At 37.2% G+C, this 23,594-nt stretch overlaps 2 protein-coding genes across 2 annotated transcripts in view; both read right to left on the bottom strand.

Annotated features, from left to right (window-relative positions):
* LOC149287610 (rab GTPase-activating protein 1-like) overlaps nucleotides 1–23,594 on the bottom strand; it is a 68,635-nt gene that overhangs the window by 13,841 nt on the left and 31,200 nt on the right. Inside the window, exons 13-18 of the mRNA XM_089492648.1 lie at nucleotides 9,546–9,659; nucleotides 9,117–9,191; nucleotides 8,624–8,749; nucleotides 3,809–3,952; nucleotides 1,895–1,936; nucleotides 504–632 (exon numbers count right to left, since the gene is read on the bottom strand). Coding sequence (XP_089348774.1) covers nucleotides 504–632; nucleotides 1,895–1,936; nucleotides 3,809–3,952; nucleotides 8,624–8,749; nucleotides 9,117–9,191; nucleotides 9,546–9,659 — 630 coding nt within the window. The remainder of the gene's footprint in view (nucleotides 1–503; nucleotides 633–1,894; nucleotides 1,937–3,808; nucleotides 3,953–8,623; nucleotides 8,750–9,116; nucleotides 9,192–9,545; nucleotides 9,660–23,594) is intronic.
* Nucleotides 19,769–20,824, bottom strand: LOC149287611 (putative G protein-coupled receptor 21). Its single transcript, XM_089492624.1, has one exon. It carries the CDS (start codon nucleotides 20,822–20,824, stop codon nucleotides 19,769–19,771), a length of 1,056 nt encoding a protein of 351 aa, XP_089348750.1.

Here is a 23,594-nt window from a genome sequence, read left to right on the forward strand (position 1 = left end):
CAAAGGAAAGGTTTTTTTTAACAGTAAGAACAATAAGGATGTGGAATTCTCTGCCTGCAGAGGTAGTTTTATCGGAGTCTGTACAGACGTCTAAACAGCAACTAGATGAATACTTGCAAAACATTCAGGGATATAATTTTTAAATTATGGGGAAATAGCTTCTTGATCCAAGGCAAAATTAGAAAGAGCTACAAACCGGATTTGTTTTTGCCTTCTTTTGGATCTACAGCAAGTAACAGATGTGGGAAAGGCTAAACTTGATGGAGACCTTTTTTTCAGCCTATGTAACTATGTAAAAGCATTTGGTATAGAGCTATTATTCTCCAAAATGTCATGGATCCTACATTACACCATCAACAAGAGTAGACTCCGATTTTCAAAATCAGGACAGGAGATCTATACATTTTAAACGACTAATGTTTTTAAAGTGTAAGATGCTAATAATGTTGAATCTATTGAACCCTATTTGATTTAAGATGTCAGTACTTCCTCCTTCAATTTACCTTCAGGTTGCAGGCGAGCTCCATCAGTTTCTTCGCATTGTCCTCAGAGCGGTAGCGCTTTGGAAGTTGAACACGGAAGAACTTTAAAGCTCCCTCAAAGTCTGTCAGAAGCAAGTCATCCTTGGAGGTCTAGGGAGAGATTTTTGTTATTGGTTAAATGTATGGCACATTGGGTTTTTAGGATAGAAGTATGAAAAATCAATGGCAACATAAAAAGGCGACAGAGATGGATTTTTGTACCCTCCATGACAATGGAGCTTCTGCAGGGTTTGTGTTTAGCTTTAATTTTCTTCTCTCTCATTTATTGTACCCATACAAATTATAATTTTTTTTCAGGACAAGAAGGGCTTTCTTTATATAGCTTTTTTGCTCACATGATCTAATTTACTATAAAAAAGATACAATATTGAGAAAAATGTAATAAAAAAAGCACATTAGGATATTTGAAAAATATGCCCTGAGTTTAGAAATACCCAAAGTTATCAGGCAATAAGTTCAAGTGGCATATTGCTATTTCAAAACCATTTTTTTAATCAGGTCATTCTGCTCCTATGTCTTATTTAAGTTATATTTGAAGTTGGTTGGTTCAGTTTACCCTAATTAAACTATATATGTATGTTTGAAAACTAGACACCCCAGTTTTTTTAAACTCTTTCCATGCACTAATTCTACTACCAGCATTGATCAAACTTTATGGTACACACTGTACCTTACTCGTGAAAATCGCTCCTGTATTTGTCACTGTCAAACAACAGCCTTGAGAGGTGCCCATTTTCATTTGGAATTTTGACATCTTGTAATCCTGTCCCTATGTCCTATCTGGGACATCTTTGAAGCCAGCCAATTCAATTTACCCCATCAAACCATATATTTTGAAAATTAGAGACCCCAGGGTATTTCAAATGCTATCATTTTAATTTATTTCCATGCACTAATTCTACCACCAGCTTTTGTCAATGTTTGTAGTAGTATTTTGTGCGTGTTTTGCCCCACACACATTGTACTTCAGGTATGAAGTTACCACTAGATATTTTATAAAACTAGACATCTCCAAGGTATTTTAAATGCTAGTATTTTAACTCTTTCAATCCACTAATTCTACCACCAGCCTTTGTCAAAGTTTGTGGTAGCCGTTTTTTGTGTGTGTTTTTCTTTAACACACACACAACTTCAGGTATGAAGTTATAGCTCTTGGTTGTCAAACAACACTTCAATATGTGTTCAGCAACATCTCCAGAGTACAGTGGTACCTGCCATGCTTTGTTGGGTTGTTTGGGAGGTAAAAAGCCCTTTTTTTTTTTTTTACTTTTTTACATTTTTACATGAGGTAAATTTGTTTAATGGTTTAATATTTAATTAATGTATTACATGATAATCATATAATTACTTACTTTCAACAATCCAAGTGCAACATTGAAAATGACACTTATCCCCTACAGGGAAAAAAAATAGGTAAACACAAGAATAAATATATAGGGTGTCACTAGTAATAGTATGTTTCCATTATATAAAAAACAAAGCTAATTTCAAAGTCTATAAATGCAATAATCTTGGGAAGAATGGTTGTATCCTTTATATTACAAATAATAAAAATAAGAAAAAGGCATTCAATTTGTTCTTGACAACCACATACTCAAGGATCAGAACACTTCTAAGTGCATATCTGTCAGCAACTAAAACCCTGGGGATTATAATGCTCATATGCTACATCTTTAGTTATTTTCCTTTTCACTGCTAGTTGTGCACAGCACCCGCACAGTGGATTCTGTGTACATGGTTGCCAGTGAATGTTTGGGAAACTAGAAAAGAGCAGCAGACAAGCTGATAAGCCACAGCTTGTGAGACTGTCCTAATCATATAAGGACTGAGCAGCTATTTAAAAGCAGTGGTCAAACTGGGAGTTCTCAAAATATGTTGGATTTTTAAAGACAAACTAGCCAGCAGAGAGATGGCTCTATTGGCTACAGAGATGATTGTCAGAACTACAGAAAATAGCATTACTCATATCTCATTAACCTCCAGTTCTAACACATGGGGAAAAGAACATTCAGTTCATAAATTCTAACACCATTAGATTTATAAATGTACATAGTTATTTACCTGATGAAATAGGAAATCTAAGCAACACAATCATACATAATATACCACCAGAGGGCGGTAGAGGACTACAGAACAGTAAGAAATACCTTTCCATATTGCGAAAATAAATCATATGGCGGTGGTTTCCAACAAGTTCTATTCCAATAGGGAGATTTAAAAAAAAATGTACCGGTGTCTCTTGAAGACAGGGTTTGGGAACCACTGTCCGGTTTCATTGACTAAGGGCAGGAAAACTAAAAGAAGCCTGCTTAACATAATTGCGAAATTTCCCACGTGGCCTTTGTAAAGTAGCAGGAGTTATTTAAGAATATAATACTTCCTACTGTATATTTCTACATAAAATAAATATTTTCCGTAATATAAAGCGAGTCAAGAAGCTACACTTCTACGTCTAGCAACCAAAGGGTTAGGCCTTCTCAGTATAAAACATTACAGCTGAGATATGAAATTATGGGAAGCATGGAAATGCAGTTATAAACTCTGCAAGAGTACTAAATCCTCTGCTCTTCTATGACACATGACATGATTGATAAACTACTGTACTTCATTTACAAAGAGGACTGCCACCTATAAAATATTTAAAAAATATATATTTATAGTTTTAACAGTTCCTTTACAATTGTTCAGCCATTTCAGGGTATTTATTAAAATATTTCAACACACTGTAGCTTCTGTGTGGATCATTATATTAAGGCACAAATCTAAGTTGAGGTTTTATTAATTAATCAAGAAGATAGGAAATAAATAAGCCACCTTGTAGGCTGAAAGTATTTATTTCTTGAGAATAAAAACTAATTAATTAAAATAACCCCAAAAATGGGGCAATGCACAAAACAATTAAAACAATTAATAGAGAATTGATCTATAGCATTCAAGAGGACCTGAAGACACACGATGGGAATCACTGACTTCAACAAATGAGGTAGGTAAGGTTGATGCAAATATTATATGCAAGACCAATTTAAAAATAATAATATAGCGTAAATGCCCATTTGAGCAATGCAAAATCATCAGGGATAGCTGTTGACACTTAAGATCCATCACAGGAATCTCTAGATTGATCATTGAAACATATGTATCTGTTGGGGAATTTATTTATTAATTACAACCTCAACATATACTACAAATATTAGTGAACAAACACCCCCAGGCTGATTTGTACCTGTCACAATGCTGTGTAATTTACATTATGTGGATGCGCGTACCTCACATAGGAGCAAGTCAATTATGTGGAAGACCATGTAGAGAGGAAACTTGGCTGTAAAGAGGGTAAGAAACCACTGGGAGGCGTACATGTGTGCTTCCAAGCTGATCTCCAGGAAATGCGTGTACAGGTCAGGAATGTACTCCTGCCAGGAGAAAAACAATTACTATTATTATTACTGTGCATTTTAAAAAAATGACAACTATAGAGAAAAGCAAATGTGAATAACGAACAAAGAATAAAGCATCAGCAATGTCACTAGGGTATGGTGTCAACCAGTGTGGTAACTCATGGTGTCACTCCCATTTAGAGGGGCAATGGCGACACTCCCCTCTGACAGACCCCCCCCACCCCGAGCTTAAACCTCATATTCAGGAGGACACTAGCTCCACGCATATGGGAGAAAACAAAAAAAAAAGGTCACCAGAGGACAGCAGTGTCAACTCCACTCATGGCGTCTCCTGATGTGGTACACACATGCTGCAACCCCACCAGTGACACCATTTCTCAGTGACTTTAATATGCAGCTGTATTCCTCTGTGTTTGGTGGCAGTTTTGGCTGCCTGAAGCATGGAAAGAAGGTGCTCCTATATAATCAACAGCAAAGGCTTTTCACGCATGCACATGGGAATATAGTTGGAGCCACTGGAACTCTGGCATTAGCTGCCTGGCGTTGGCCGGCAGAGAATATTCACGCACGTACACTCCTGCGCAGGAGATGCGCTGCTTTTTGCATGCAGGAAAAACCCAATGATTTGAACGTCATACTCTGTTTTCATAAGGACTTAAGTGGATACAATGGCTGCAGCACATCTCTCGCACTGCCTTATATACACCTCACTAAAAAATAAAAATCTATAAAGGCGTAGAAACAAACTTACTGTAGATTTAGCGATTATTTCACATTTAATTTTGTGTGTTCATGAATGCGAGGATACTTGTATTTTAAATGGAGAAAAGGCATAACATCCGGAAATATGCACACACTCGTTTTATTATGATAATCGTTATTTACATAAGCAGAAAGTAAAATATTATGTTGCTGCTAAAAATATCCCAACAAACAGAAATGTCTGTGGGTGAATTTAAAGAGCTGATAAGCAGACACGGAAACACCAGGGCCCACAATGTGCCAGCAATGTCTGAAATAGACACTATTGAAAATGGTTTCTGACAAGTTTTTAAGTACTTTAGAAAGTGGAAGTTACGAGGACAATAAGCAATTCATAGCCAGAACCCCCACTGCAAGTCATTTGCATATAATTTAAAGGGAACCTGCCATCCACTGAGGTGTTCAACCTAAAGTACCATATGTGTATAGAAACAACGTTGGCCAATTTTAACAGAACAAATTCATATTGCCGACCAATACTAGTAAACTGCCCCATAGCAATATGTAAAATGTATAACAAACAGATGGGGAGCAGTGATTTGGTTATTCATCCTATTTACTGCAAGATACAACTTCATCTGTGTTATTCTGCAACAAACGAGGTGGTTATTCTGCAGGTCATGAAAATGTGCAATGATGTGAGTTGCGGATCCAACGAACAATGCCTGTCTCCTAGTGAATGTAGTGTAGAATGAATCACTATGTCAACTCACCCACTTTATAGGTACAATTATCTATAGTAAGATAAATGGCTACAGATATTTCCAATGTTCTCTGGTTTGAAGGTAAAGCCCATCTTTAGCAGAGAAACAGCCACTGTTAGTCTTAACATAGCCCATCCCTCATGCTAAGAATTTTAAAATCTCTTTGAGGAACAAAGCTGTTTATGGCTTTTCACACAAATTGTTTGACAACCTGAATCTGAATTGCAAATGACTCAATACGAATATCTTAATCAACCATCTTGAGCAGATAGCCACACTTGATCCTTGAGGGTATCATTTCCAGAAAATACTAGACATGCAAGTTATCAGGAGTTATTATACCTTTAACAAACAAAACAAACAAAAAATTAGAGGTTGTAGGCTAAGAACAGTTACCACATTTTTACCGGCTTCCAGTAAAATACCTACTTGGTAGTGAAAAGTCAGGGTTATTTTTTAAGCCTTATGAGTCAAGAAGCTTCAAACAATGTGCCATTACAATGTACATACTTCTAGCACTCAAATGGTTAGGCCCTTGGTAATAGCTGGGAAATCAAATTATAGGAAGCATGGGAATTCAATTTATAAACTCTGCATGAGTACTAAATACTCCGCTCTTCTATGATGCATGACATGATTGATGAACTACTGTGAGACATAAAAGATATCATCTCTTGAAAAAGTGCGGACAATACATTTGCCAAATGTGCAAGGCCATTCTCCTGATACCATGGGGTTTTTTTTTGTTTTTTTTGTTTCAAAACCTTAGCCTTTCCATTTTTTAAAGGGACATTATACCGGCCCTGACAGTCCCACTAAAGAAGAAGGCAAATTAAAGTACTACGTGAGTACTTCAATAAGCATTCCTTAGAATAATCAAACGCATTTAGCTTAGGTAGAAGCTACAGCTCTGGCACTGCAGTTTCCAATCTCCTCTGTAGCGTGACAATTCTCACCACTTACTGGCTGCTTGGAGAAGCTAATCAGCGGCAGGAAAGTCCTCCGACTGCAATCTTTGATGTTTGTAGCGCCAAAGATGGAGCTGCCGTGTATTACTTGCACGAAGATGCATTCTGCCTAACACATCTCCTGCACTGTCAATAGCGGGGGCAGCAAAGGGGCAAAGGCATATGGGAGGCCTCTGCAGAATGCCCCATATATTTGCAAGGGGGACACCATGGAAATACAAAGGGACCTCTGATATCGTATACATTAAATGTCATTAGAGTGCCCCTTTACATACTTGGCATTTAACTAAGATAGGTATATCAACAAAATATACCCAGGACAGCAAAATTAAGTGTGTGAGCTTGGATTAGCCAACACAACATGCCATTGGAACACAGGGGAGATGGGAGTGATACTGCTCGCCACTGCACGCCTATGAAGATACTCCACTAAAAGTCAGCTGTTTTTAAGCTACAATAGTCACTTACAACATTAACAACATTTACAATGTGTTTCTGATATATCATGTTATTTTAAAGCATTTTTTTTTCTTTTGCTTGTATTTTTATCTTAAATATTGAATTTTGTCTTTGTTTCTGGACTTCAGAGGCTACTTGAGGTATGCTGTTAATCTGACCATGAATGTCAGGTGGAGTGTGCATAACAACAGAGATTTTAACTTTATATTGCATGGGTTTTGCACGTAAACAAATACGTCTGTATGCTATGCATAGATAAACAGGTAGACAGACATATAAAAGCATTAACAGATATAGATATTAAGCATATTTGTGTGTTTACTGAACGCAAAATCGCTGAGATGATCTACCTTAGATTACTTTCTCCCATTTGATAGCAAGCAACATATGGTACCTCTAGATTTTCTTTATAATAGAGATTATTTACTCATCTAAGAAAATCCAGTCTGCTTAATCCCTAATTGACCCGTTACTACCTACACTGATTTTTGAACATATACAAAAAAAAAGACATACGCATATATTTCAACCACTTAAATTTATAAACATTTGTTGCTTTTAACTACATGTAAACTAAATGTACCGTCTCATCTGTATTTGCCAATGTGTGTTTTTCTTTTTTTTTCCAAATTAACTGCAGCATTTGTTTTTAAGAGCTGTTATATTTACAATATACAATACAATGTAGATCAATAAACAGATATTACCAACTGTGTACACTGCCCCGCACAGAAATTAATGTTGAGACTTGATTTACATGAAATTGAGTGGGTGACAGATGACAGAACATCACCGTATGGGATACAATAAAGCACAGCTCCTCAGGGGCCAGTCTTAGAGTGTGTTCTATTTGATATATTTATTAGTGACATTACTTGTGGAAGGGCAAGAGTACCAGGTTCTAGGTTACAAAGTCAAATTATCTAAGGGCACTAGAAAAATGGACTAAGGTTTGGGACCAACAGTCTAACATGGCTTTATGTAAAACACTGTATTTAAGACATAAAAGGTATACTATAGACTAATAAGCTAATAAACTATTACCTTTTTCCAACAACTACATTGAAAGAAAGGGAACTGGGAGGTATTGGAAAAAAAATTACATATACACACACACACACACACAAATACTGTCTTTATATAATACTAGTAAAATCCCACTTAGAATTCTGTATCCAATTCTGCAGAAAGACAAATAATTTTGAGGGACCACTTAAATGGTATGTGGTCTTACGAATAAAAAATACTGCTTCTAGAGTTCCATTTTTATGTTAATTTACCTTATCATTTAGTTGTTTTTTAGCTTATACTGTAGCCTGGTGTTTCTCCAGAACTTTATCCCTTGTGTGTTATAAAATTTGTTTGGCTGTATGTATGTTTTGTTTTTATAACTTATACAGTACAAAGTACAGTAGTCATGCAGACATTTTAATCAGAGTACAACAGGTATGAATACATGAAGAAAAGAGGTCCCTGCCCAATTAACCCAACAGTGAGGTTATGTGACATTTAAATTACATATAGGTGGACATCAAATGATTATGTGCATTCTGAGAACATTAAGTTGCACTAATGGTAATTTAAGGCTCCAATAAAAAGGATGAATGTTCATGCAATCAAGAGTTTCTATGTATATAGACTACCTATAGAAACTTTACTAGAATGAACACAAAATCCTTATTACATTCGTATCCATGTTTTAAATGAAAATAATGCTAAGGAATTGACAAACATGCACAGCCACTTAGGCAGGTCAGTATAATGTTAACATGGTGCTTTAAAAACTGACTTACCTGCATCAGGCGCTCTAATTGGTAAAACTTGCAGTGCAGATCCTCAAAATTTTGTTTAAAAAGCTCCCTGAGTCCATAGTCAAACATGATTTTAACAAGGACACTAAAAGCCTGTTCTTCAGGCATCTACAAGAGAAGAAACAAGTCAAGTAGTCTGTATATAAATGTCCATAATCCACACTACAAGATTCTCAAATCCTGGACAATCTTCAGGTCACTTTAGAATTATTGGTGGGTGTAATTATCAAAATAACAGTCTGTATCTGTCCATACATGTGTGTGCAAATACATATTTGCCACTGAGATGGTGGCAGATAAATGTAATAGCCCTCCAGCTGATGCAGTGGTTATGGCATAGACAGAGACAAGCCTATCCTGTGACAATACCAAAGGAACAAGTAAGGTTGGAGGCCTGCCAGCATGATGAAGTCTCCATCCTCAACACAAAAAATGTGAATTTCTGTGAACACTTGATTCAGTAATAAGAACTTACATGAAGAAGGAGAACAGCAGCGAGGAAGGACTGTCCTTGGCAATACCCAATCTCCTCATCATATACAGAGTAAGCCTGGGAGAATTAGAACACAAAATAAAATAATTTTTTCATATGTATCTTAAGAAAAGCATCAATGTAGTGTGTAAAGTCTCAGTTGCAGGAACATCAGCTACAGATAGCAAGAAGAAGATCATTAGGTATCAATAGAATAAGTAACTCAAATATATCCCTTTACATGTACATTAACCAAGATATTAGTGAGATGGCACATAAGGGTGCTTACTATATATTTCAGTTTAACATGAAACATCCTCCTAATCAATCATAATTTGAGAACTAATATCAATCGGATAGCATTACAAGAGATTGTTCAACAATACTTTCACAGTGTGTATTTTATAGCCATGTGGATTGAGTGATAAAAACCTTGCAGATTTTGTACAAGGAGTCCTGTCCATCTCCCCCAGTGTCTTTGAAGTAGTCGTGGGCTGGGAATGTCCGATTGATATCACGTGTTATAGCACTGTCTTGTGGAGATTCCTGGAAGAGAGGACAATAATAGTAAGTGTTAGTCTAACATGACCAATATCGCTTTCTGTGAGGATTCAAGTGGCCATGATGTGTGCCTGCTAACTTCTTTATAGTGCAATATCTACACCTTACCGTTAATGCATGTATGGGAGTGATTACATTGAACCAACCTGAATCTAATAGCAAAATCTTGAATTGTGACATTTAGAGGACCCCTCACACACATACCCTGAAGTAAGCCAGACCGAAATAGGGACGTTAATATGTACCATAAGCGTGTTCTAGCCAATCACAGGATTAGTGTTTTAAAGAGTTTGCAATGGTTTTTTTTTCATTATCAAATCAAATGGAGCTACTATTTTGTGTGTATTTGATTGTTTTGATAGTTCTTGCTTTTACTTGTTATATGTTTGCTCACTCTGCATGCAAAAAGACCTTGCAGCCCCTGGGCACAATAGAAGTTATAGACCTGTGTCAGACTAATAAAGACAACTATCTCTCTAAGATTTAATTTAATGTTTATATACCATCACAACTAACAAAGTCTGGAAATTATGTTAAAAGACAGGATTGTTGGGTCATTTGGGTTTCAAGCTCAAAAGCATGGGTTTAATTCAGGGAGATGTTTTTTTTTTGATTGGTTAACTAAAATAATCAAGGTGGTGCAGTAGACATTGCATATCTAGATTTCAGTAAGGCTTTTGACTCTGTCCCACATAGAAGACCTATAATTAAATTGCAAACTCTTTATTTACATCCCAATATTGTTGAATGGATTAGGCAGTGGCTGAGTGACAGACAATGTAGTCAATGGGGTATATTCAGAGCAAGGTTTTGTTACCAGTGGAGTAGCACAGGGATCTCTACTTGGATAGAAAGATATATTTTATCTATAGTCTTTTTGCTGATGACACAAAGATTTGCAACAGGGTTGATGTTTCTGGAGGAATAAGCCAAATGGCAAATCATTTAGGTAAACTGGAGAAATGGTCAGAGCTGTGGCAACTGGCATTTAATGTGGATAAATGCAAAGTAATGCATCTACGGCATAAAAACCCAAGTGTTGGCCTAACCTCAACGTGTAAGGAAATGTATTTAGGGGTAATTATTTTAGAGGTTTTAAAAGGTAGGTAGACAATGCAGTAGAGCAGCAGGAAATGCTAGCAGAATGCTTGGTTGCATAGGGAGAGGTATTAGCCGTATTATTTTAATAGGAACAGCAGTGTCCATTTTCCAATTTGTTTATTAATTGGGGGAAAATGACATTTTAGTGCACGACAGAAAAACATTTTACAGGGCTATATACCAGTATGCCTCACTGTTAAAAAAAAATAAAATAAAATGAATAAATAATAAGAAAAGGTATAATTGTCGTTTTAATGTGCCAAAAAATAACCATAACCATAAACAGAATCAGGAATTATTTAGAAGCTAAAGAGAATAAAGGACAATGTCAGCATCTGACATCTATAAATCAGAATCTATAGGTTAATCCAGAACAGATGTTGCAAGAAGATATGCGGAGAGTTTTTTTTTTGTTTTTTTTTTATCAAATACTTTGGATACTATTAATAGAACATATTGAAGTAAGCAGACCTACTACTGATGCTAATGAGACAAAGAAAAGAAAATCAGAGCGCTTTAAAACTAAAAATTGTGGATGGATTTATTTAATGGAAGACCATTGTAGTATTACCTTTAAACATAGTATGTTTCCTAAACTAGGTATATTGTTTGTGCCATGAGGTGCCATGAAGTAAGGCTACGAGGAAGCATTACTCACATGTAGTTATTTCAATTGGATTCAATCTTGAGGAAGCGATAACAGCAGAGGAATTATTCAAACAAAGACCCTGTTTTTATAAGCTTAGTCCATAGTGAGGGCTGTGCCACGGGCATCAGCAAGCCTTCTCCTATTTATATATCTTACTGTGAGAACTGGCTGCCCGGGTAATTTCTCAAGCTTGAAGGCTAGTGGGAAATGTAGGAAACCCCCTCAGAGCACACACCCTGTAAACACCAACTGAGAATGACAGGAAGAAAGAGAGAGCAATAAACAGAACTTAGAGGAGCCATGAGAAATCAGACCCTACTTTCCCATCGCAAATACGAGTTCAAGTTGAAAGAAATATGACATCAAACAACAGTCTAGAAATAAATATCCAAGGGTCTTATTTTTCAGCGTCACACAGTTGCTCTCTTTCTGTGCTGTCCCATGCATTTCTAAACTGTTATGCTATATGCCAATGCAAACTGCTTGCTTATACAGAGTGAAACTCATACTGCATATCTTACAGACACCCCTTAGTCAGTAGCACATTTGATTATTCTCTGAAAAATAAAAGGAAAGGCAGTTTTTAACAATTGCTTTGCTATGGAGGTGGAAGGGGAAGCTATTTTTTGTGTACTTGGACTACTACTGCGTATACAATGTTTATTTAAATGTAATCCTAAATAACTAAAAACAACACTTGCCTTAAAATATTATATCCTAAAGAGACATATCTGTGTCGCATGCTGCCCTGCCATCAAAAAAATGCATATTAATGTACCTTGCAGGTACTTCAGAATGCATTCTGTAATCATGCAAAGAAATGAATAAAAATAAAATGCGTACCTGTAGGAGAGGCTGCAGTGCATGCCCCATGCGTGGTCCCATTTCTGCACCGCTGTTTGGCTGCTAACAACAGCCAATCAGTGGCAGGAAAGCACTCCCACTCCCTTCGGAACCATCACTGGAGGGCAAGTGTACCACGTGAGCGCAGACAGCAGGAACTGTGTTTGATTAAACACATCGTGCAAGCCAAGGATCTGAGGGAGCGGGTAAAGAGCCAAACGCGATGATACCCAGTGCATTTGCAATAGAGACTAGAATATATATATAAGTTGTATTCCATCTTGAACCCAAACACAAGAGGAGTACATGCATTGGAGGAGACCCGAGTAACAGAGAGCCAACTATGTTTCCTAACGGTGGTCAGAAGGCTGCCACAACAAAATTAAACAGAGTTTCCAACGGAAAAAGGAAACAGTTTTCCTTAATCATCAGTGAAAACATATTAGAATGACTGTCCCTTTAAGTTTATATATCTAGATGGGATATTGGTGATAAACTATGGACTAAATCATAGTTGAGACCAAAATTCCACCTCATAGCATACCTCCTTTCTAGTAGGCATACTAGCGCTGCAAAGAAAATAATGTAATAAAAAAGAAACTAGTAGTAAAGAAATGAGAAAACATTTTGATATTTCTTTAGAAAATTTTTTTTTTTTTACAGGAACCCTTGAGAAATCGATGATACCATTTAAAAAATTTCACCCAGCAATCCAATAATAAGCTATTTGGCCTAAAGACATATTTAAATGAATTCCATGTGCTATAACTACATTCAGTAACTTCACAGACTGCAATAAAAAGATCTAAAACTAGGCTTCTAGTGGTGGGTAAGATCCAGTCTGGTAGACCCCTGGTAGAAGTGAAGAAGATGAAGTAAATCCAAACTTTGAGGGATTCTGAACTATTTCGCTACCTACAATACGGGATCACAAGGATGCCTGAACACACCCTTTATGAAAAGCTATACTTACAAAAAGAAAAAGCGAAAAACATCTGATTTTGTCACTATACACTCACATCACAGGCAAGCAAAAGATACAAGAACCGCCTTATAAGAAGAAGTGGGAGACTGAACTTCGGGATGATCTGACTGAAGAAGATTGGACTGAACGTTTCAGCCAATAAGATCTTAAACTGGTATGTTACCTCGGTTGGACTAAAGCTTCCTTTCACCACTGCACTGTGCTTTCATAGACTTGGTTAAACTGTGGGAATGAGATGTGATACACCGACTATGGACACAGGTGTATTAACTTTTATCTTCAATTTTAAACATGCTCCAAGCATACGGGTAGGTCGGCTTTCCCCAAATGTAAAACAGTCTGATCTCTCAAGAGCGAATCATCAACTAATACACAGAATTTGTGCAGCATCTTAGGCCATGGCTAGGCGCTGGAGAGGCCTGCCCCCACATTCAGTGAGGTCCCGGCAAACACCTGGCACACCTTTAATATGAAAAAAATCATGGCTATGATACAGGACTGATTTGAAAAGTTCCAGGTAATTCTGGGACCCCTGGTCTAGTGGTGTTTGCCCCACGCAAAGTGCCCATGATCCCTATTTTTCATATGTTTGCAATTTTACTGTTTTTACTGTTGGGTTTAAAGCAATTTTTTTCCGAAAATTGTTATAGTTGCAAAATCAGAACATAGTACATTGTAATTGAAATTTTAGACTGAGGCAAATTAGCCTTGGATTCTAACCATGTGATGTATGCATTCGCAGCTGGAAAAAAAACTGCAATAAAAAATCTTTAAAGAACAATGTTGATAGCGGTATATCTCCACTGAATAGCATGAAGGTTTTTTCCAGGCCTCCACAATAAGTAGTTCTGTACTATCTCATCATTAACCTTGTCTTGCTGCAGTGACCTTTATTTTGGAAATATTTCATTACAGCACATGCCAACTTTAGAAAATATCTTAAAAAAAGCTTTACGGCTTTAATATTGGTTCTAGATGTTGGTGTTTTAAAAGTGGGGGGGAAGTGGCCCCTCCAAAATTTTTTATTTAATGCCATTTTACAAAGTTAGCTTCTGTTTATTCGATAACCAAGAAAATGCTTGTTTTAGCATGTGATTCACTACCAAATAAGTATATAATAATCATATAATGTATGTATGTATTTTAAGAAGGACTAATTTAAATAAATAGTTACTACTAATATAATATATATATATATATATATATATATATATATATTAGTTTTTTTATTTTTTTTCAAACGAATAGGACAAGAACCCAAACAAAAAAAAAAAGTGTATTTGCGCATTTAAAAGCAACACATTTGCGTATCTGATCAGCGTAGGAATCAGACGTGAGCCCGAAAGCAGTACATATTTTGATTTATCATTAAAAAGCTCGATTCTAAAAATAAAAGTCCCCTGTGAAACTGGCTTCCTCTGAACTTTCTTCCCTTTTATGGACGATGTTGCCCCACAAGCACATTTCATAAGTGTACTTTGGCAATATTAAATCATGTATGAATAACAGATGAAAACAAACTGTGTGGTCAACATTTTCACTAAACTAAGGAATGTTAATTAGGTAGAAGAAGAAAGAATAAATAAAACCAGACTACTGTGGAGCTATCTCCTTCCCTCATTTACAGTCCAATATATTTCAAACACTGTCATTGATCATAATGGTGGGGTTTTTTTTATGACAAAAAATTTCGAAATATGGAACGTTTATGAACAATAGAGCATTAATACAATATTGCCTTACCTGTGTCAAGTTATTTTGTGTACCCTTAATACAGAAAGCTTGACAAAGATCAGGGATAGCACTGGGGCATAAAGACCTAGACTAGATTAAACAAAACAAGCCAATGTACAACTTTTTACATCATTTAAGTGTATTAATACAAATAACAACTAACTTGGTAGTAAATTACTTCTCACTGTGTCAATAGAAGAATATGAGTGCTTTCCCCCAAGGAAACATTCTGGTGGGGAAAAAAGGTGACAGTTAACTTAACCCTTACGAGACCACCTGTTTAGTCCTTACAGGACCCATGGAGTACCTAGTATGTTATTGGTTGCTGACTGCTCCATGACACAAGTGATCAGTCTACAGCAGATTGTCTGCATTTCCATGGGTGTGATTAGCCAATCATATGCACGCATACTCATCAGACGTGAAAGGTAATGCTAGGAAGCACTGACTTTGTCTCTGTTCTCTGCCTCTTTCCTTTTGATTGTGATTGTGAGCTGGAAAGAGACAGAGAACAGTAACAAACAGCGTTGCCTTGTGTTTTTTTTTGTAACTTGACCATATTTTTTTTGTTCGTTTATATTGTATAGTTAATGTGGATGGGTGGTAAGTTTATGCGGCATTTGTTAGATAGGGTTTAGTTAAGGATTAAAAAATGAACCCCTATAAAAAAAAATTAGAACATTTTAAAAAACAAAGTCATATAGCTATATGGGGTGGTTTCCAAATCAGGGCACTTCAACCAATATATTTTTGGTACTTTTCCCCCATGCTAGCTGTGTATAAATTTTTTTTTATTGATAAAAAATAACGGGACACATATTTGAACATGGTTTAAGCACTACTTTTGCAAAAGAAAAATACACCATATACAACTTGTGTGGGTACACTAAATGAGAAAGAGGGAAATAACAGCTGAACAAAGACACAGCAAAAACATAAAAACTGCTCTAATCGTTAGTGTTAAGTCTTTCTATGTATGATTTTGTAACCAAGCATGTGGGAAAGACAGGTTTAGCATCATAATGGGCATGATAATGACACTAACAACAGGACTTTAATGATTTTTTTTTTCAAAACAAATACCATTTTCATTTTGATACAAACATCTCAAAGCGCATAACAGAATCTCTAACTTAACGCCATTGACTCCTCTGGTGAGTGTATATAATAGTAACAATAAAATAGTAAAGCCTGCAACAGTTCTAAGTGGCTGTAAATATGGGAATATTCTCATGCTCTGAATTTAGTTTAACCACCACTTCTGTGTGCAGTTCTTAAATATCTATAAATAAAATCAAATAAATTATAGAAAATGCTTTCTGAATGCTAAAGCATTCAGAAATTTGTGTTAATAATCGACAAAAGTTCAAAGCCTTTTACGAACACTTAAAAGTGAATCTGGATTCTAAAAGGATGACATAATTCCTCTTTCATTCTGTTGACCTGTTTGAGACTGAAAATATATGACAAAGTTTAGCTCATCTAAGATAATAGACAACAGTGCCTGATTTGGTTTGAAGAGTCTGCAACGATACATAAGTGTTAGAGCTTGTGTCAGGCAAGCGTCAAACTGAAAAGGATGCTTTAGGTAATAACAAAACCATACTTAAAGCTTAAAGGCTATAAAGCCCATAATATTAGGAAACCCACATTATTAATATAATCTTACTACAACTAAAATATACATTGATGGAAGGTTTATTTTGTTCATTTTTAAAACAGGTTTTATATAGAACATTTTAAACATAACACACAAGCAAACAGCAGCCACACTGACCATGGAAACGGAACATAATTCAATGTATAAATCATGGTCTTTAATGCCATTATAACTGCATCTGAATGGAGGTGTGACCAACCTTTCACAGACAAGCAAGCGCTTTCCCCTATAGGCTCAAGCATAAATAAATAATAATATAATAGAAAGTCATAGCCGTATTCATCCTACTCAAAAAAGTGAGGAGGAAAGCACCTTAGAAAAACATTTACATGACTGCCTACAATGGCACCCTCCACATCTGCAGATAAAAAGATTGGAACACCAAATCTGTTAAAATCTTGACCCATTACATACACTTTTGTTCAATGTTACAATACGGTTTACAGTAATAGTGTATTTAGTACTCACAAAAATATATATATTTCCACCCTACCTTCCTTTAACTACTAATTTCACTCTTCCCTCCACATTGATAAAAGACAAAACTATTAATTATCATTAACAACTGTTTACATACACATTTGGATTTCTTTCACTGGGCCATTATCTTTAAAAAAAAATAAAAAAAAATCACACTAACTCATTATGTGTGCATTAAAGTACATCAAAAGGTGTTTAATTTTAAATCTACATGCGGCCATTTTTACATAACATTTTTATGGTACAAAAATCAATATTTACATAGGAGTAACCGGTTTTACTAAATCAAAAACATTTTGTACAGGACAAGAAGCAGCTTCCTGGAAAGCAAAGATAATGTTCCCTAAGAATTGAGTAAGACAAAGGACAAAACAAGTCAACAAATGACAATAGCGTTTGGTTTACACAGTAGTGCAACAAATCTTTTTTGGGGTTGGATTAATAGACCTTTAATGAGTGAATAATGGGTATAGTAGCACAGTCAGACTATATTTTGTGTACTCACCTTGTCTTTAAGACCAAAAAGGAGGTAGGTGCCCAAGTATCAAGCATTCCACATGGGGCCAAAAGTGTCCATCGAAAGCATTTCTTACCCCTCCCAAATAATGAAGACGCATAGCGGTAAAGTGCATGTTGATGCTTGACATAGGGGGAGAGGGTGAGTACCGGTGCTGGGATGGAGGAGTATGGGATTTAGGGAATTTTTGGAAGCAGACTTATTCCAGGGAGAAAACACACCGGAGAATTTGCATACAGTCATATTATGCTTCACTGAAGTTAACATCACTAGTAGTGATTTCTCCATGGTGTGTTTTTCAGAAATTAGCTTTATCCGCCAATAAAAAAAAAAGGATTCAGTATACAGCTCAGAAGAACATTTAGCTCAATGGACAAATAATAAATATCATAAACAACAAACACACACATATCATGGCTAATTATGTCCAACAGTGAAAAACACCCATAACTACTGCTATAAATGCATAGTAATGTCACACTGTCCAGCATCATTGAGATTCAGAATAGGTTTTGTTTGATATTCCTTATGTGAAATCCTTATTGAGTGTTTATAAATAATAATCCTGCACCCTCATGAGGTACTACATAAAGAAGAAAGCAAATTTGCAATGCATTGTTTGTAGGAAGAATGTATGGCCTAAAAAAAAAACAAACCACACATTACTGAATGCACCCAGAAAACTGCTATCCAATTCAGAGGGAAGGGTTATGTATAAATGGAAGACTTGCAGCAGAGATTAAAGGGCAAGCTCTACAAACAGTATAGCAGGAGATTCCCCAAGTTCTTTATGTTAATAACTGTGTCTTTAATTATACATAAGTTATTCAAAATAATTTTGTACATTCTACATTGCACGGCACGGTTTAAGTATTAGACCCAGCGTGTTTTGTTGATCTATTTTTTATCATTAGAAAGACTACGTCCAAAACTCAAACCCAAAGAACTGTATTTAGGTGGGCAAACCAAATAACATGAGAAATACAAAGAAAGATTCAGAATAATGAAAACTTTTTTTTATAGATCCTTACGAACTTTGTAACCATTTTAAGAGTATATTGATTGGTTTATGCACATTTGAGAATTATTTTTCTGAAGACATTGTATGCGTTAGTCTTACCCGTCTATGTCACCTAACTTACCATGTCTATAATCTTATTTGATAATAGTCAGTAAAATATCCTGACATGGTTGAATAAGAAACGCAGAGATAAACTGAAAAATACTCTTGTCTTTACGTTCTGCAATTTTTAAAATCTACAGAGTTATGTATTTTTGCAGATTATTGCAGCCTGTAGTGCATGCATAACTCTTGTGGTAGCCAAAGGTGCTTGTACTCCAAACGGGTTAATGTCTATGTCTACCTGCTGCATGACTAATTGCATTTTGTATTCAGCTGGCAATCAAAAGGTTACAGATACATGCTTCTCTTTATTTCGCTAATGAACGACTATAACAAAGACTTGACGCAAAACATCCATATACGACAAAATACTTCAGTGGTCAACAGCATAGTAAATATTAACAATGATATATTATTTTCTTCTTTTAGAAAAATACTGCATTCATTTCAGTTGGCACCAGTTCAGCACAGCTTATAAGAAAATAAAGTTGCACATCTTTAAAAAGAGACATACAGATTCTTTTTCTGATGGTTTCTAATGGGAGATTGACTTGTTTTAAAAGCACCATCAGCTTGCATCAAGTTACGTTGTGTGTCATCTTATGCTGATTTAAGTACACCGACAGACACTTCCAGCTTGAGAGGAAATCCAAATATTTGGTTCCAAATATTACGGGGAAAAATTAGAGAGACAGTACACTGCCCCACATCAGTAAAAAAAGCAATGACTCTCAGTAGCATGTTCTAGAGCAAAAAAAAAAACAACAATACAGAGTGGTAGAGAGTTGCAGACTACAAGAGACACCTAGAACGTAGTCACAAGACTTATTGTAGCAACATACTGGAACCATTATATGACTGAAGTTAATAATACTTGATTGCTTCGTAGTGTTTCCAGCACAAGTCTTACCCCTACTGCATTTGTTTTATTGGTTGTATAAACAGAAGAAAATGTTGTAAAATCCTAAGCCGGAAGAGAAGGACCAGCGCATTACTTTATAGTTATGGATTGCAGTCATGGGTGGGCCTCTTGCTTACGGTACCTGGAACTTCTCGACTATCTCCATGCCCAGAACATGAAGAACACACAGCCCCTGACAGGCGCTTTAGTCCCTTTTGAAAAACACTGTTTGACATGCTGTAGATGACACAGTTACAGAAGCTGTTGCTAATTGCTAACCAGGTAGTTATGAAAGAGGCAGTCTGATTTGCATAGACTTTGGAACTCTCGAGGAGGAAGTATATAATATAGGGTAGCCAAAGTATATAGAAAACACTGGTGATGCGGAAAAGCACAGTAGCATAGCGCTTCTCTGGGCTCGGTTGTCCCTCCGCAGGTTCACTTTCAGTGGTGCTAAATCGTACACGCCTCTCATTGATCTCCTTGTTGTGTTGCTGGCAGATCCGAAATATGTTGAAGTAGGTGAAGCAAACTGTTATGGCTGCAGGGGCATATAGCATGACCACAATAAAGGAAGTGAAGTAGGGATTAGTGTGCCAAAAATCTGCACAGAATTGAAACACATCTCCATGGTAACCAGGCTTCCCCCAGCCTGGAAGCAAAGAAGGTAGGAACACTGCACATGAATAAATCCAGAGAACCAAAATACAGAAGCGTAGCCGGCACGCAGTAACCAATGTGTTGTATGTCAGGGGCTTGGTGATGGCAATGTAGCGATCTATGCTAATACAGGCTAAAGATGTCATGGATACACTCTTTAGGACAGACACTACATATCCAAATAGTTTGCACACAATGGACTCCGGAATCATGGCAGGGTAATGCAGCAGAGAGAAGGAAGGTACCAAACAGCTAACCCCAACAAGAAGGTCAGCATAGGCCATTGTTTGAATGAAGTAGCTGGTAGTATGGTGGTTGAGCAGAGGAGCACAATGGAAGACAAATATTACAATAAGGTTCCCTGAGATAATCAGAACAGTCAGGAAGATGATAATACCTGCTTCCAAAATACAGACAGGGATGGTTTCATGAGATCCAAAGCCCAATAAGCAGAAAGGAGGGCTGGTGGTGTTAAACCCGTCAAAGGAAGAGTTCATCTTGAGATCTCCAGAGTTATAGGGATCATGCCTGAATCTCTGTTCTTCACCTGAAATGCTCAGATAATTTCTCAGTAAACATTCAGCTGTACTTTGTTTAATCTGAAGTTTCTCTTTAAACTCTGAAAATAGTAATATTGAGCCAGGTTCCTGCCATGTTAAAACAAGAAAGGGAAAAGCTCTGAAAAGGAGCTTAGGACAAAACTCAGCAGTCATCAGGAAGGCTTGTCTTTGTCCTCTATCCGATGCAATGCCACTCCATCACTATGCATCTCTAGACATCTGAGCAGAGGAGAGAATGTGACAGTATTTGTATAGCAGCCTGTCCAGAAGAACATCCTTGTAAGCACATCCACAGGCTAAGTATGGAGAACTGCATTTAAAGTTAGTTAGAATCCCTATGCTACAGACAGCACACACACACACACAATTTCTAATCTTCTAAAAAGGCTGTAATCTCCCAAATAGAGCTAACAGTAGTAAATTGTGTTTTTGATTTCAACGTCATTTGCATTCTCACTACCATCTAGCAACCTTATATCCTCTCATTGACAGCTAGCAGCCTGTACTTAACCAGTCGCTGCTGCCCTTCTCGAACCTCAAGCTTCTGCAAGTCCTCTTCTCTCTCAGCTACCGCAGCCATGCGCTCTCACAGCTACTGCAGCACTGTTCTAGGACACAGAATTGAGGACAACTGGTCCTGTAATTCACATGCTATCTAATAATGCCTCTTCACAAAATAACTGCAGCACAGAGCCATCTGTGACCCCAACTAAAATCCCTGCTTATATACTGAATCCCTTTAAATTCACACTGTGCTAATAATTTACAACACCTGCAAGCTGGCCGTCCAGTTAACCCTTTCCACATCATCTGTATTCTATAATATAAATTAATCTCAATCATGCTTAAATGATTTGAAGTATTATTTACCGAAATGCCTGCTTGATTCGCTGGATGTTGAGGATTCCTGCAGTAGGACTGCAGCTTACTTTGCTGCAGAATGGAGAAAATGCCTTTGTGACTGAGGTCCTCCGCACACCCTCCTCTCCGCCTCCCTCATGTGTTCTGCCAAGATCAGCCAGGATCCCAGACTGCACTACAGCACCCAGACAGGACTGTAGGCTTAGGAAGAGCACATTTGCAGCTTCCTCCTCATTTGCAACTTGAATATCACAATAAGAGATGGAGCAAAACCATATGACGGGTTGTGTACCGAGCACCATATACATTAAACGCACTTAAAGGTCGTTTACAGAGTACACAAATAAAAAGGCTGTCTTAACCAAAACTAAAAATGATTTATGCGCAATTTGACCAGTCATGGTGCGTAGAAGCTCCCAAACTTCACACACTCTACCCAAGAACAAGCTTAACAAACTGACACAGTTGGTTGTATGCATGTGAGCTTCTGTTACCAACTAAATACTGCAGTACATAAAATTAATTACACCATAACCAAATAAAAACATGTATGGCCTTTTTTTATTTTAGATAATCGCCTATTAACACCCGTTTGTTTTTTTTCAATCCGTGTTCCCCGCATAAAATAAAATAATTATTTTTGGGAAGGATTTAGGCAGAAATTGTGCTTCTAGTGTTGCATTTCTCTACAAATTTTAAAAGCAACATTGCAGGTGGAACAACACCTTTAAAAGTATGCTTCTCTTGATATAACATATCAAGACATAACATGTAACACAACATTGATTTAACTTCCTACAGTCTAGTCATGACTGAACGTGGTTTGAGTGTGGCAGCTCTACACGTGCATGCTTTCCACCAAAGCTCCTTTTTTGGGCAATGTACATAAATGAAAGCTTTGAAAAACAGATAAAGTCTCTGGGGCTTTTTAAGTTGAAATACTCAAAGTTGATGATTTCCATATCCAATGTTGCAGTAGATATTATCTGTAAATGACTACGCCATTTTGCTCTGCCACCCATATTGACGCACTGTTAGCGGTTGTATGTTTCATTAGTTTCTAACTTGCTTCAATGTTTAACCTCCATCACTGATAAAAAACCTCACCCTGCCGTCACAAATCATTAAAAGTTGAGGTGCTGGCATATGACATCAAATCCAAGCAGTAAGCAATGAGTTGTGCAGAGGGGGCTGCTGGTGACGTTTGCCCTGGGTTAAGCCGAGGGCAGGGCTGAAGCTAGATAGGGCACCGGATAAACCTGTATACACTGTGCCGTATTGCCCTTCCCGACTAATTTATTCCCAGCTTTTTTTTGTCAAGTATTTCTGAAGATGCCAGGTGCTACTCAACCTAAAGCCATTAATAAAGCGACTCTCCAATAGCCCATAGAGACCTACCAATTAAGACTGCATTTGAAGCACTATATTTTTTGTTTGCACTCCCTGTTAAGTGCTAAATATGTGCGGCACATAAAGCTGCCCTCTTTCGTAGGGCAGAGTGGAGTATGGGAGGGGGGAGGAGGCAGAGTGGAGTATGGGAGGGGGAGGAGGCAGAGTGGAGTATGGGAGGGGGAGGAGGCAGAGTGGTGTATGGGAGGGGAGAGGAGGCAGAGTGGTGTATGGGAGGGGGAAAGAGGCAGAGTGGTGTATGGGAGGGGGGAAAGAGGCAGAGTGGTGTATAGGAGGGGGAGGAGGCAGAGTGGTGTATGGGAGGGGGAGGAGGCAGAGTGGTATATGGGAGGGGGAGGAGGCAGAGTTATAGTGGTGTATGGGGGTATAATGAATTTCAGGGTAGCAGAGTGGTGTATGGGGGGTATAATGAATTTCAGAGTGGCATATCTGGGGG

This window comes from Sceloporus occidentalis, unplaced genomic scaffold (genome assembly GCF_023333645.1).
Source record: "Sceloporus occidentalis isolate IW3139 unplaced genomic scaffold, rSceOcc1.0.p SCAF_58, whole genome shotgun sequence".
Taxonomy (NCBI): domain Eukaryota; kingdom Metazoa; phylum Chordata; class Lepidosauria; order Squamata; family Phrynosomatidae; genus Sceloporus; species Sceloporus occidentalis.

What these genes read in the sequence shown, in the direction of transcription:
- LOC149287611 (XM_089492624.1), bottom strand. Translation starts at nt 20,824, where the DNA reads ATGAACTCTTCCTTTGACGGGTTTAACACCACCAGCCCTCCTTTCTGC.